Below are 15,314 nucleotides of genomic sequence, written 5' to 3' on the forward strand. Positions count from 1 at the left end.
GCCCCTGTGTAGAGATCAGAGGTCCCTGAGGTCTTGAGGTCGCAGGCTGTTTAAGTCTGCCTTGAACAGTTCCCACTCTGTCATGGAGGTGGCTCACATCAACAAGCTCAGGAAGCTGTAAGGCAAGAAGGACAAATAGAGAAGTGTGCTCACTGATTCGGACCATGGGCAGATTTTCACTTAAATTATCAGAGCCACTTGAGCAAAGGATGAAGACATGATAATGGGTAGTTACTATGAAGACCCGAATAATAGTAGGCACCGGAATAATAGTAGGCAGTGGAAAATTCCAAAAATAATGAATATTAGTAGGCACGAGATAATTAGTGACGGATAATCGTGTTGCAAAGTTGTATTACAGTTGCAAATAATTGCTGCAATGAATTGCGTATAACGTAACCCTCGTATATATTAGGCCTACCAATACATTGTAATTATGTACTATATTGCAACTCTACCAGTGGCAATTGCACGTTCTTACTAGTACTAGTACGTTAGTAAAAACAGCACGTGTGCTTTACACGTAGAAAGTTAATGACATAGAACAATGTTGCTGCTGCACGGACTTAATTGAGGCAAAAATTAATAATCGTAGGCACCTGAATAAGAATCGTAGGCATGCGAAAATTTGAGTTGGAAAAAATAATCGTAGGCATATGATTATTCGGGTCTTCATAGTACATGTGTTCCATCACCTATTTTACACCATTTTCTGTTCATTTGCAACTTTAACCTGACACAAGATGGCCACAGTCACTGGTACGCTCAAAAGGTTTTTCTTTTTTTGACAGTTAAGCAACATATTTTATCTGTTTCCCTGGTAATGTGATTGATCTCACTTTTCTGTAGCCATAGTTACAACTTTTTGGAATCGAATTGGGGGAGGTGGTAAAGCGTATTTCTTCATAATCAAATGACAGTTGAAAATTCTACAGTAGGATGATTGTTTTCATCTTAAACTTACAGAATTAATTCAACTCTTTAAAGGGGTTTTCACACTGTTCTTATCAATGTTCAGTGTGCCGTTGACGAATCCATTCATTGTGTAAGTAGCGAGGGTGTAGGACAATGGAATGCAGAGTGGCGTCATGGCACAAAAAGACTGTCTGCCGCGTTGGTTGGACTCAACGAATTAAAAAAAAGAAGTTATTTTCCAAGAGTAGTGTCGCTGTGACATCAGAAAATATCTCAAAAATTGACGTTCATTGGTGCAAGGATGCAATATTTTTGACTAGGTAACAACATGAGGATAATGGAAGAAGTCCGACTACATGGAAATTCAGTTTTCTGACCTTTGGAATTGAAGAGATGACATACCCCGCCCTCTTCCATAAAGAAAGGCAAAACCTGGACATTTTCTGGCGCAATGAGAAAGTCATGTTGCTAGGTACAGTGTTCCCTCGCTTATCGCGTCTAATGGGGACCGGGATCCCCCGTGCAATAGCTGCGTATCCGCGAAGTAGGCGGGCCCCTTCAAAAATGCTTAAAGAAACGTATAACACGTGCACAAAAGCACCACCAAGCAAAAACATCATAGTAGTCCGAATGGAGGATCTTCTGCAGTTTTTTTTGCACGTAAGAAACATCGTTATTGGGAGTTGTGAACATTGTTTTTTTGGGCGTTGAAGATCCGCCTGTAAGCAGCCATGACGCCATCAATGCGATTCCTGAACTCTCACCATGTTATTGACCATTTCTTTGATGCAATTACTCATTCTTATTGAATATTTTGTTTCCACCTCTTGTAAAATGATGTCATTTATCTTTTTAACTTAATATCTTTAAATTTTGTATTTTATTTTTTCCTGAAAAAAATCTGCGAAGCTCTGAGTCCGCGATAGCTGAAGCGCGAAGTAGCGAGGGAACACTGTATTGTCTAATTTACTTTAAATAAGTGGGAACAGTCGCCTAGTAGTTTTCTGATAGACTTCTGGATTAGCACCTGTTAATATAGGCCATGATGAAGTACTACTCGAAAAATGGAACTTTTTGACGTACATCTATGAGTACAGAGGATTTTCCTTCTCATTGATATTGTTTATTATTATATTTGGATGCAATGCATTATAGAATGGTACATATCACAATATTTTTACGATAGGGGCAGAGGTGATGGAGTTCCAGTCATAAAGCAGAACTTGTTGCCATGAGAAACAGACATCACTCCTAGCTGTGCCTTCATTTCACAACATCCTGTCAGACTGTGCCAGTCATTATCTGATAATGACAGCTTAATCATCTACTGTAGTCATGATGCTTCTATATGCACAGTTGTTCAAGTATTTCTGAGGCCCTCCTGGGTTACCAGCAGCATGTGAGCAGTCTGGCACTGATATATTTGGTTTAGTCCGTGGCATTAGTCAGGGGCATTTAGTAGCCTTACACGTGCTGGTCTATTAGTGTTGGAAAGACACTTGGATGTGTCCTTTTGAGTCTCTACCACGTTTTGACGAAATTGGTAGTCCTTCTCCATAAGGTGCGTTTTCTCAGGAAAAGACCCAAATAAGTCGTAATTTCGGACTCGTAATTTGGCATTCTGCCGTTATGGATACACCGCATCACTCCCCGAGTGGATCACTTACCTCTCACTGTCTTTCATTTACCTTCAGTCAGCCAGTAGGAGGCAGATCTCCGCCCAACGTCTTTTCATATTACCTCACCCCGAAGTTATTACACAGAAGGGATTGTGTGTCGTGCTACCGCAAGTTTAGAGTCCTGATGGATGGGGGGGGGGGGGGGGGGGGGGGGACTGTCCTTAAGCCTCTAATGCTCTTTCCGGAAGTATTTAATCACGGTTATTGAGTTAAACTCTTTCACCGTTCTTTAAAAAAATAGATTAACAATAATTTTAAAAAACATTGTTCTTGTGCTTCTATGTTTTCATATTGTATGTCGGGAACATTGTGTTGTTACCAATAGTTTGTTTCTAAAGATAGTTAATTTTTTTTCCTCAATGATTTGTTATACATACAGAATATTTCAAGATACATTAGACATGCATAACATAAGTTATTTAACTTAGAATAACACAATCTTACAGAAAGTCACAGTTTATTGAAAATAAAGATGAACCTTATGCAGAACATCCTCACCTCAGACTTATTCCATAAAGGAATGTAAAAGAAAAAAATCAGATTTAGTGTTTAACCACTGTTGTAATGAGACTTCAATGAACTCAGTACAATGTAAACGTAAACAATATTATCAGTCATTACCCACTCTATAAAATAGCCATATATAAATAAAATCACTTTAATGACTGACTGATGTCTGTAACAAAAGCAGATTTTAAAGCGTACTTTGCGTTTTATATTGTTATTTTTACTTATTTGGCAAGTATAGACAGCTACTCTTATGTAACAGTCCTATTTCCAGTGCTATTTTCATTCATGACAAAGCCAACTTGTGCAGGTAATCCGTTTGGTCAACACTGTGTTCAAGTTTATAACTTCTGCTTATTTTAATCAAACAGGGTGCAGTACTCTAGTGCTGTTTTGGCATCTTAACTTTTGATAATCTTAATGTGCGTCACATTATATTGCTCCACATGGTTTTCACTTATCTGTATGTGTTGGCGAGGGAGGTTATGAGTAATGTCCTTACTGGGGGGTGTAGAGGACAGTGCACTGCAGTGACACAGCACATTTTGTATGGTCAGTGTCCTCCATCTAATGATCACACCAATAATCTCTGCATCTCGTCTCAGTTGTCTTTCCGTCATTGATTCTTGTTGTAAGCTAACATTCATTTGCACTTTGGTTCGTTAGTAATAGACCACTTTTCATACTTGACTTTAGTTTATACAGGCAGTTGTTCTTATTTTTAAAACAACGTTCTTTTTCAGATTATCAGATAATAAACCGTGCCATCGATATGTTGCAGCGTTACCAAACTCATTGGAGGTTATTATTCTCACATAGGAATTAAAATAGGAATTACTGATCTTGACAAATAGGAATTACTGATATGGACAAATAGGAATTACAGATATGGACAAATAGCAATTACTGATATGGACACATAGGAATTACTGATATTGATAAATAGGAATGACTGATATGGACAAATAGGAATTATTGATCTGGACAAATAGGAATTACTGATATGGACAAATAGGAATTACTGATATGGACAAATAGGAATTACTGATAAGGACAAATAGGAATTACTGATATGGACAAATAGGAATTACTGAGATGGACAAACAGGAATTACTGATATGGACAAATAGGAATGACTGATATGGACAAATAGGAATTACTGATATGGACAAATAGGAATTACTGATGTGGACAAATAGGAATTACTGATATGGACAAATAGGAATTACTGATATGGACAAATAGGAATTACTAATATGGACAAATAGGAAAGACTGATATGGACAAATAGGAATTACTGATATGGACAAATAGGAATTACTGATGTGGACAAATAGGAATTACTGATATGGACAAATAGGAATTACTGATGTGGACAAATAGGAATTACTAATATGGACAAATAGGAAAGACTGATATGGACAAATAGGAATTACTGATATGGACAAATAGGAATTACTGATATGGACAAATAGGAATTACTGATCTGGACAAATAGGAATTAATGATATGGACAAATAGGAATTACTGATTTGGACAAATAGGAATTACTGATATTGACAAATAGAAATTACTGATATGGACAAATAGGAATTAATGATATGGACAAATAGGAATTACTGATATGGACAAATAGGAATTACTGATATGGACAAATAGGAATTACTGATATGGACAAATAGGAATTACTGATATGGACAAATAGGAATTACTGATATGGACAAATAGGAATTACTGATATGGACAAATAAGAATTACTGATATGGACAAATAGGAATTACTGATATGGACAAATAGGAATTACTGATATGGACAAATAGGAATTATTCAACTGTTCATTCTGCGATGGAAATAACTGACTAAGTCCTAAATTTGGGCAAAAAAAATGGAATTGATTTTCACTGTGAATGTAGGCTAGTTTACAGACAAAATATTCATTCAAAAAAATGTTCGTTCTCATGGAAGTACAATGCATTAGATTACTATGTGAATTTCTTATTAGGGCAAATTAAGAAAATGCATCTCCTGTCGGATAAATACACTATTTCACAAACACAAGTCTGTAAAACCCTCTTTCTACTTAAATCTAATCTCATCCCTAATGCGCTCCCTCCCTCTATAAAACGTATGTTAATAGAAATGTGAACTGCGTGCTGGAAGATTTATTTCTTAGCACTGAGAGCATTTTGTCTTCTTAGCATATGGCATCAATCACAATCAATGTTTGCTGTATTCATTTAAATATTTCTTTCTTTCTTACCAATTTGACACAAGATGGGAGTTGCTTGTTTCATTCTTCCCAGGATTAGGATTTTTTTAACCTCCAGATTTCCTTCAGACATTGTCTTGAGTTGTGCTTTATCTCATTCTTGTCCTTGTGAGGATTTATTGTAATCTGGAAAACAGACTTGACTACCAAGCATGACCTCTAAATAACATATACTGCTCATTGCTTTTGTTGCTATGGTTTTTTTGTTTTGTGAACTATCTTTTATTTCTCTACTGTGTACTTTTATGTAGCTCTTTTTCAATTTACATGTAAATATTGTGCTTCTAAACATACAATACAAATTGGGTTAGTTGGCTTGTACCGTATTTTCACGACTATAAGGCGCACCGCATTATAAGGCGCACCCTCAATGAATGACATTTTTTCTATATATATATATAAGGTGCACTGTATTATAAGGCGCACTGTCTATTTTGGAGAAAATGTAAGACTTTTAAGTGTGCCCCATCGTCGTGAAAATACGGTAATTGCTTTTGACTTCCAGGTATGAAGCACTCACTACACAGTCACCTCTAGAGCCAGCCATCGTTGATGTTTTGGATTTTTTTTGTATGAAATCTGGCAGTGGGGGAGGAGCTTTATGGTGGAAGATTTAGTAAACTAAGATGGCATCTGCATATTTAACAGTATTCTTTCAGTTCATGCGGTTGTGTTTTTTTAATATCCGACATTGGTGGTTTTTCGTTTTTGGTTTTCCGGGTTTTTTCCATATATAAGGCGCACTGGATTATAAGGCGCACTGGATTATAAGGCGCACTGGATTATAAGGCGCACTGTATATTTTGGATACAATTTAAGACTTTTAAGTGAGCCTTATAGTCGTGAAAATACGGTACATAAATATTTCTGCCTTGGCTTGCCTATTCAGGCAACTGCAGGTCCAGTAAAATATGTTGTATATTGTTATTGTTTAATCCAATTAAAATTATTTCTTTCATTGGCGGTATGGTGCAAGAGTAGTCAACACGTTTCCCTCATTGGTCCGATTATTTCAATTCCTGGTATGTTCTGGCCTTCTTGTGTGGAGTTAGCATGTTCTTCCCATGCCTGCATCGGTTTTCTTCGGGTAAAACATTGACCAGACCATGAATAGAAATTATTTAAGAAGGACCACAGTTCTTGCAACCAATAATATTGGCAGGAAATCAGATTTGGCATTAAATTGTCATTTTACCATGTAGCTTTACTTCGATTTTAAGGGTAATTTGAATGTTTAACTGGAAGATGGCATAGTGTATGGCAGGGGTGGCCAACCAGTCAGAGACCAAGAGCCACATTTTTTACCGTGTTACCGCAAAGAGCCACATCACACAGATTTATTGTAAATGTCACACACCAGAATAGTAATGACATAAATTGACTCCTACAGTACTAACAGCACAGGCCAGTCATTATCAACAATGAACATTGTGTGCACTGTCTCACACAGACAAACTCTCAGTTCAACCAAGTCCACAAACAAAAATATAATAATTTACAATAGCGTTTTTCTTTTACTATGCATGTTACTTAGTGGGACTTCTGTCATAAAATCAGAGCCTATTTTTGCGCAACATTCGCTCCTTGTGAGCTGTCATTTATTATGAATGGCTTTTAACTAGCGCGCCCACCACGTGGGTGTACACCTCGCTCTCCTATTGGCTGCTCCCGGCTGAGCACTCTCGCCTTGGTCTGCCTCGCAGGAGGTGTGGCTTTTTCAGCCGACGCTCGATCTTTGGGATACTTTTTGTGTGCGCGACGCCGTTCATTGTCGCTTCTGGTTCACGGGAGCTCTCCCACTCTGTTAAAAACGTTTACTCAAATGACCTTGCTCCTACTGGGGAACTTTGAGGTGTTTTCATCCCAAGCACATGCGCATTTGACGAAAATACCGTATTGAACTCAAGCGAAGCGCACACGCAAATAAAACACAAATACAAACTTTGATATGGACGTATAAGCCGCATGAAACCGGGCAAAGAGCCGCATGCGGCTCGCGAGCCGCGGGTTGGCCACCCCTGGTGTATGGCATCCCCTTCCACTTGTGAGATCAAGGGTTCACACATAGGTTCAGTATGTAAGAGCCATTGGATTTTATGATGTAGTCAAAGTCGTTGCAGCCTTTATGTGGGAAGCATTTTATCATTGTTTTAAGATACCCCCCTGTGAGTCAGGTGGCTTTACAATAGATCCGCAGTGAACCTACACTAATAACAGTATATCTCACCGTGAAATTCTCAATTGTAAATCAAGAATATAAACGGAAAGTCATTTAATGCATGACAAGAATCTGTAAAGCGGCTTCATAAAATCGGTAGTGCGTGTAACAAAGATTATGTAACGCCTGCAGTCTTCAGCACCAAAATAGCATCATGTAAACCAAAGGTGTCAAAAAACAGAGGATACTTCCCTGTGAAAAAGAAAGTGTTCCCTTTTGCTGAGAATATCTCCTTTCTGCTGTCACACTGAGTTTGAATCACAATGCCAGATCAGTGGCATTGCGGCGACATCAACTTGCGTGGATCCTCATTTGATGTGAGTGAGCTGGCCTATGTCTATGCTCTTGTAGTCAAGCTAAATATGCCACTCGAGGCAATTGTTTTTTCGTAGCCAGCTACAATAGTTAGACGGATTTGCACATGCTGCTTCCCGTAAATGGTTCAATCAACTTTCCATAAAGTGACTGGAACTTCACATATTTTCAGACTTGTCTAAACAATGATGGGTAATGTGGAGAATTATTTCTTTATTCTATTGAGATTGGATAATAACGAATGTTTCCTCTAAGCCAGTGGTCTCAAACCGGTCCTCAAAGGGCCGCAGTGGGTGCAGGTTTTCATTCCAACTCAACAAGGATACCTTTTGCAAGTGCAATCAGTTAATTAGATTCAGGTGCTACTTATTTTAAAGACACCTGATTGGTTAAAATGTCAGCACTGGATCGGTTGGAACCAAAACCAGGACCCAATGCGGCCCTATGTGGAACCGGTTTGAGACCACTGCTCTAAGCTGTGCGTAATTGTGAACTACTCTCGTCTTCTCTGCGCAGCAGCAATCATATGGCGCGCAGTAAATAAAATCCAACTTTTTTTTTACTCCTTGATGGCACCATTTACGCGACAGCCAGTGGCAGTAGCTCTGTCCACTCTTATGTTTTTTATGTTTTACAGCATGTTTTACATGAAAAATTAGAGGGAACATTGACATGCACCTGCTTATGGCAAATGAGATACTGGTGTGCCCATAGCGAGCAATGATGATGTCACTCACACTGGTACTCAGTGCGCTCAGGGAGGTTGTCTTTCTGCCCAGACCAACAAAAAATTAGAGGGAACATTGTTGGTGACAGTGCTTATTTCATGTCATACTCCAGCCCCCCCCCCCCCCCCCCCCCACCCTCTTGAAAGGTATTAAAATATTTTAAATGAACAAAAAAAGGTGTTTCCACTTCTAAATGGTAAATGACGTGAATAGCTTTCTTTGAACATAGATACAATATATAAATATAATATATAATAATATATTTCTAAGTACCGTATTTTCACGACTATAAGGTGCACTCAAATTTTCTCCAAAATAGACAGGGTGCCTTATAATCCAGTGTGCTTTATATATGGAAAAAAAAGTGTCATTCCTTGAGGGTGCGCCTTTAAATGTGGTGCGCCTTATAGTCGTGAAAATACGGTAGCTAAATTTTCAACATAAGCAAGTCCAGAACAAATTAGAGGGTTCAAAGAAAATACACTCAAGGCATGTACAGATTCAGAGAAAAAACTGAATATATCGCTATTGCTCAGTAGAAATTCTGAGTAAGGTTTTTGTTTTAACTAAATATGTTTCCTTGAGTTTAATAGACACTAATCCTGTTTTATTGTTGTCACAGTCAATAAGCACAAGCCCTGGATCGAGACGACATACCATGGTATCGTGACAGAGAATGATGACAAAGTGCTGTTGGATCCTCCTTTAATTGCACTGGACAAGGATGCGCCTCTACGCTATGCAGGTGAGGAAACAGGTCCTAATTCTGAAGCTGTTTTAAAAACTGGATGACAGGTTTTTTTTAAATCAAGAATGTTCATTAAAAATGAATACACAAATTAAAACTAAAACACCATGGTCTTTCCAACTGATTTGAAAATGTTTGATCTCACTTTGAGCAACATAGCTGACGACTATATCCACCAATCCGAACCTATTCTATACTAAGATCAAAATACTCTTTCATGTTTGGGAGTTAATCACATTGGAGTTGACTCTGGCTTGGGTTTCAAAGTACCACGGCCTAGGAAATGATTTCCCACCATTTCACATCACATGAGTTAGGGGATCTTTTGTCTGCTACTCACCTCCCACTCGATGCCCTTGCACCACTTAATTCAACTCATTTTCATCTCAGATTACCTTTTGTGATTCAGCGAGCAAGTTACTTTTCATCCACGTGCCTGGCCAAACATCCTAATGCGACTTCAATGCAAATCATTGTAATGATGTCTTTCAAACAGCCAATAAGAACTGTATTTCTGAAATTAAAAAAAAAACTGCTTGGAAGAACAGTTTACAGTGTTCCCTCGGTTATCGCGGTTAATGGGAACCGGGACCCCCCGCAATAGCTGCGTTTCCGCGAAGTAGGCGTACCCCTTCAAAAATGCTTAAAGAAACGTATAACACAAAAGCACCACCAAGCAAAAACATCATAGTAGTCCGGATGGAGGATCTTCTGCAGTTTTTTGCACGTAAGAAACATCGTTATTGGGGGTAGTGAACATTGGTTTTTTTTGGGCGGTGAAGATGCGCCTGTAAACAGCCATGACGTCATCAATGCCATTCCTGAACTCTCACCATGTTATTGACCATTTCTTTGGCCTTTTTTTGATTCAATTACTAACTCTTATTGAATATTTTGTTTCCACCTCTTGTAAAATGATGTAATTTATAATTTTAATTTAATATCTTTAAATTATTTATTTATTTTTTCCCTGAAAAAAATCTGCGAAGCTCTGAGTCCGCGATAGCTGAAGTGCAAAGTAGCGAGGGAACACTGTATATACATAGCATGTGATGTAAAATCATCAAAATTAACACTGAAGCTGCTGGAGCTATTTTAGAATTTAAAGTCCTGTAAATGTTCTTATTCTCCTGATTGTCGGTGGTAGCATGATGCTTTTGGTCTGTTGTTGTAACCTGGCCGTGAGCCAACAGCTCCATACCACAAAACTACCGAAAAGTACAAAATTACAAGCAAATATATATCTTTTGTTTTAGGCTTTAGTATTTACATTCCAAAAACATTTATGTATTGACTGTTTTAAATTTGTGTATATCTCTTATACCTCGCAAACCTAATGCCTACTGCACACCACCCAGCTGGGCCTCCCAGCATATCCATGTGCTGCATCTCCCTTTTGGACAAAGCTGTCAGCTTGGCTTCACGTGGCAGCAGGGATGACTGGCCATGTCGTGCCAGCCGCCTTCTCATCAGTCAGTCAGTTACAGTGCAGGCTATATAAGCCAGCCCATTGACTATCCTCTCAAATCAGTACAACATTAAATTTGGATGAAATGCTATGAGAGCTTGTTTCATATCTGCATGGCAATTTAGGTTGAAGATACCGCATTTACTCGCATATAAGCCGCATTGGTCGGATATAAGAAGATGACTGAATCGAGGCTACGGCTTATATGCGCATAAAAAGACGACATGCAAGGTGCAAAACACCATTACACTAAAACGCCATGACCGCCAATACGGTAATTTATTTCAAATTAGAGAAGAGTTAAACAGATAAAATGATAAACAAAATTTCTTTTGACGTCTGTGAATGAAATTAAAGGAAAAAAAAACGTGAAAAAAACTCACCTGTTCCTTTCACCTAGTTAGTTAAACGTGCTCTGACTAGTCAGACGCGAGTAGCCTTGATTTTGAAATAAAACAACATTCCACTTTGATTTTTTTTCTCGTTTTATTTCTTGTTCAAAATAGACAACTATTGCAGTAATATGAACCATCGAAAGAATTTAGATATTTTGACATTATATGCAATAATTTTAACATGATATGCAATAATTTTAATTTCTGTTTTTGGAAAGCATCAAGTTCTCATTAAGATAAACTTATTTATTTTCTCAAATTGAATAATTTGAGATTTTGCATTTACAAAGACAGACATATTACCTTTCTTATGATATTGACCCTAATAATGTGCCTTTAATTTATACAGTATCTCAGAAATACCACTTTTGTTAACTTTTAATTAAGATTTTCCCTACAAAATAACATATTTGTACTCCCTATTAAAACCATGAATATATATGGAGGTGAAAATTGGGAATAATGGGGTGGCTTATACGTGAGAAATTGTAAAATTCAACAAATTTAAGGCAATTTTAAGGGTGTGACTTATAGGTTCAGCCGGCTGATATGCGACTAAATACTTAGATCTAATAATATAATAGTAGGCATGTGCAGACTGGATAATTAGCTGCACTCCCAGGTGATTATTTACAACAACAGGATGGGGACAGAGTTTTAACATGTTCGTTTTGCATATTTCAGGTTAAAGTATTTTTCCGGAATGTTAGCAGTATTTTATGGCAATTGACGCAGTCATTCTGTAAGCATCTAGCTCAGGGGTAGGGAACCTATGGCTCGGGAGCCACATATGGCTCTTAGCTAAAATATGGAAACCATTGGTGAGAGAGCAGAGTCCCGAACGCACCAATAGGAACGTCACGTCGGAACTGTGTCATTGATTTCATTGTTATACAGTGTTCCCCCGCTACTTCGCGCCTCAGTTAACGCGGACGCAGAGCTTCGCAGATTTTTTGGGGAAAAAAAATACAAATATTACATTGAAACAACATATTTTACAGTTTTTTTTGTTATAACATGAATTTCACTCTCTCTACCCGTATTCTATATGGTGTACTGTATACAGGGGGGTAAAATAATAATAATAATAATTTAAAAAAAAACAATTTAGAATTAAATTCAAATGAAGCATTTTGGAAGGGGAATCCCTACTTTGCGGAAATGCACTTATCGCGGGTGGTCCCGGTCCCCATTAACCGCGATAAGCGAGGGAACACTGTACATTGAACTCATCTATTAGCAACAGCGTAACAATTTTGTCAAAGGAATTCAGAGACTTTTTGTACTTTAAAAGCGATAAAATGACTGCAAAATTTCATACATTTTGACTTTTAAATTGTGAGTATGGCTCGTAAGGAATAACATATGAAAATAGGATTTGTTTATGGCTCTCTCTCATTCAAAAAGGTTCCAGACCCCTGAATTGTAGCTGGTCATTGGAGTTGCCCAAAACTCAGATTGAACAACTTTTCTTGGACAACCGCTAATTTGACGCTTACCCCACCCAAACTGTTGTAGTGATTAAATAAATAAATGCTTAAAATGCCCAAACTCGGCAAAATCACCGCAAAATTATGTCAAGATGGATTGGGCTTTAACAGATGTAGCCATGGTTATTACAGGCAATATGTCTGTTTGGTTATGATTCCATATCTGAAGAATCACTATGTCTAATATTTAATCCTCCATCATGAAACTTGAAATCGAGCTCCACTTCAATTCCTTCCTGTCTTCTTTATTCTCTGAATTTTTAACCCTTCTTTAACTGACCTCTCGGTTTATCTTCTCTCCCCTCCCTGTAGAAAGTTTTGAGGTGACCCTCACTAAAGAAGGTGATCTTGGGCTCTTTCTTTCTGCTTTGTGCTTTTATTGTTATTATTAACCCCACTAACACAAAATGGCATCCGCACACTCACAGAAACACTTGCCATGCTTTATAATCTATCCATTTAGTTTTCTTGACTTTTATATACTTTTCCCCTCTTTTCATTTCAGATTAATTTGACGCTTTGATAACTGGATGAACAATATTGATTAGTGGCTTATTAAATTAGAAATATCAGTGCATGAGGCATCCATTGCAGTTTGCAGACTCTAACAGTTTTTCAGCTATCACCAAGAAATAGGACAGCCATTTTTGGGCTTTTTACACCTAAAAAAGAAGAAAAAAAAACAAATTGACTATTAAAGCAAAATCACTTTACTCAATTTATTGAAACAATTGATTTTTTTGACAAAATCTAATATTATGGCTATTATTTCAGGCATAATGTGTTTTTTGTGCCTTTTATTAAATGATTATGATGACATTTTCATGTGTAGTTCTTTAACTGTTCCAATGGAAGCTGGTGAGATTGTTAACCAATGCAAACTCTCTGCTTTTTGTTTCATCTTTGCCTAAGTGGGTTTTTTATTTAAAATCCTCCACCACTAGTACTTTTTACCCCATTAGCATGGCTGCAGTTGTCATTTGATATGGATGTCAAGCAAGTTGATATTTCTAATACCAGTTCTAATCCAGTATTTTTTGGTTTAAAGAACTATCATTGTGCATATTCGATGCCCATTTTTAATTTTTACAGTGTATAAAAGGGCATCAGTTAATGTGGTGACATTTTTTTTATTGGGTTTATGAGTTGACTAATTTTATATTTATGAGTTAATACTGTTTTTTTTTCCTTGAGTTATGTTCTGCACATTTTCCCTCACAAATAGCTTTATTTATTACGGACTGAAATGATCACCACTTATACTGCTCTCTAATGTTTTTATTTTAGGGTTTGGCTTTGTCTTTCTATTCTATTTATTCTGTTACACTTATGTGGAATGCCTGTCCACATAATTTTGGTTTCTGCCTGCATGATTGAATGCCGAAAATTTGAATTGGCTTGGCAAAACATGCCTTTATTATGTATAGTATTGAATGTCACATATCCTCTCCCAAATCCCCCCAAATTGCTCACCCAATTCTACAAGAATTCCTTCACTGACCCCACCCATCACAAATTTTTAACTCCCTGGCTCCTGAAACCTATGGCTGGTTATTTTATTTTATTTTTTTGGCAATAATTTGAATTTTGTAGCGAATATTTTAGTTTTTAAACAAAATACACCATACAGCAATCTTCCTTTTTTGTTCAGGTGAGATCTGCGGCTTTAGAATCCACGGACAAAATGTCCCTTTCGAAGCTGTGGTCCTGGACAAATCCAGTGGTGAGGGGATCATCAGGGCAAAGGAAAAGTTAGACTGTGAGCTCCAGAAGGACCATACCTTTACCATCCAAGCATACGACTGTGGAGAGGGACCTGATGGTGCCAACATGAAAAAGTCACACAAGTGAGTTAGAAGATGGTCAGGTGTGTTGCGGTAAATTTCCAGTCAAAAACCCCGCCAAAAACCGTGACTGGACGTTTGGTCGCTGGTCTTTTGGTCCATTTTGGTCGCCAGTCTTTTGGTCGCCGGTCAAATGTACTTAGATATTCAACAATACTTAGATATTAAACAGCACTTAGATATTAAACTCTCTCTCTTAGATATTAAACTCTCTCTCATGGATATCATTTTGAGAGCTGGCTTCAACAGTAAACTCTCTGTCACCATTTGACCGGCGACCAAAAGACCGGGGACCAAAAGGGAACAAAAGACCGGCGACCAAAAGACTGACGACCAAAAGACCGGGGACCAAAAGGGAACAAAAGACCGGGGACCAAAAGGGAACAAAAGACCGGGGACCAAAAGGGAACAAAAGACCGGGGACCAAAAGGGAACAAAAGACCGGCGACCAAAAGACTGACGACCAAAAGACTGGCGACCCAAAGACCAGCGGCCAAAAGACCGGCGGCCAAAAGACCGGCGGCCAAAAGACCGGCGGCCAAAAGACCGGCGACCAAAAGACCGGCGACCAAAAGACCGACGACCAAAAGACCGGCGGCCAAAAGACCGGCGGCCAAAAGACCGGCGACCAAAAGACCGGCGACCAAAAGACCGGCGACCAAAAGACCGGCGACCAAAAGACCGGCGACCAAAAGACCGGCGACCAAAAGACCGGCGACCAAAAGACCGGCGACCAAA

At 38.2% G+C, this 15,314-nt stretch overlaps 1 protein-coding gene across 4 annotated transcripts in view; it reads left to right on the forward strand.

Annotated features, from left to right (window-relative positions):
* The window catches only part of clstn1 (calsyntenin 1), a 34,581-nt gene that overhangs the window by 5,238 nt on the left and 14,029 nt on the right, over positions 1 to 15,314 (forward strand). For 2 of the 4 annotated variants that reach the window (XM_077717132.1, XM_077717148.1), the window contains exons 2-4: positions 9,254 to 9,376; positions 13,045 to 13,074; positions 14,384 to 14,579. In XM_077717132.1, the coding sequence (XP_077573258.1) occupies positions 9,254 to 9,376; positions 13,045 to 13,074; positions 14,384 to 14,579 (349 nt within the window). The remainder of the gene's footprint in view (positions 1 to 9,253; positions 9,377 to 13,044; positions 13,075 to 14,383; positions 14,580 to 15,314) is intronic. The other 2 variants (XM_077717139.1, XM_077717156.1) reach the window with 1 other exon arrangement.

Source organism: Stigmatopora nigra, chromosome 1, assembly GCF_051989575.1.
Source record: "Stigmatopora nigra isolate UIUO_SnigA chromosome 1, RoL_Snig_1.1, whole genome shotgun sequence".
Lineage (NCBI taxonomy): Eukaryota > Metazoa > Chordata > Actinopteri > Syngnathiformes > Syngnathidae > Stigmatopora > Stigmatopora nigra.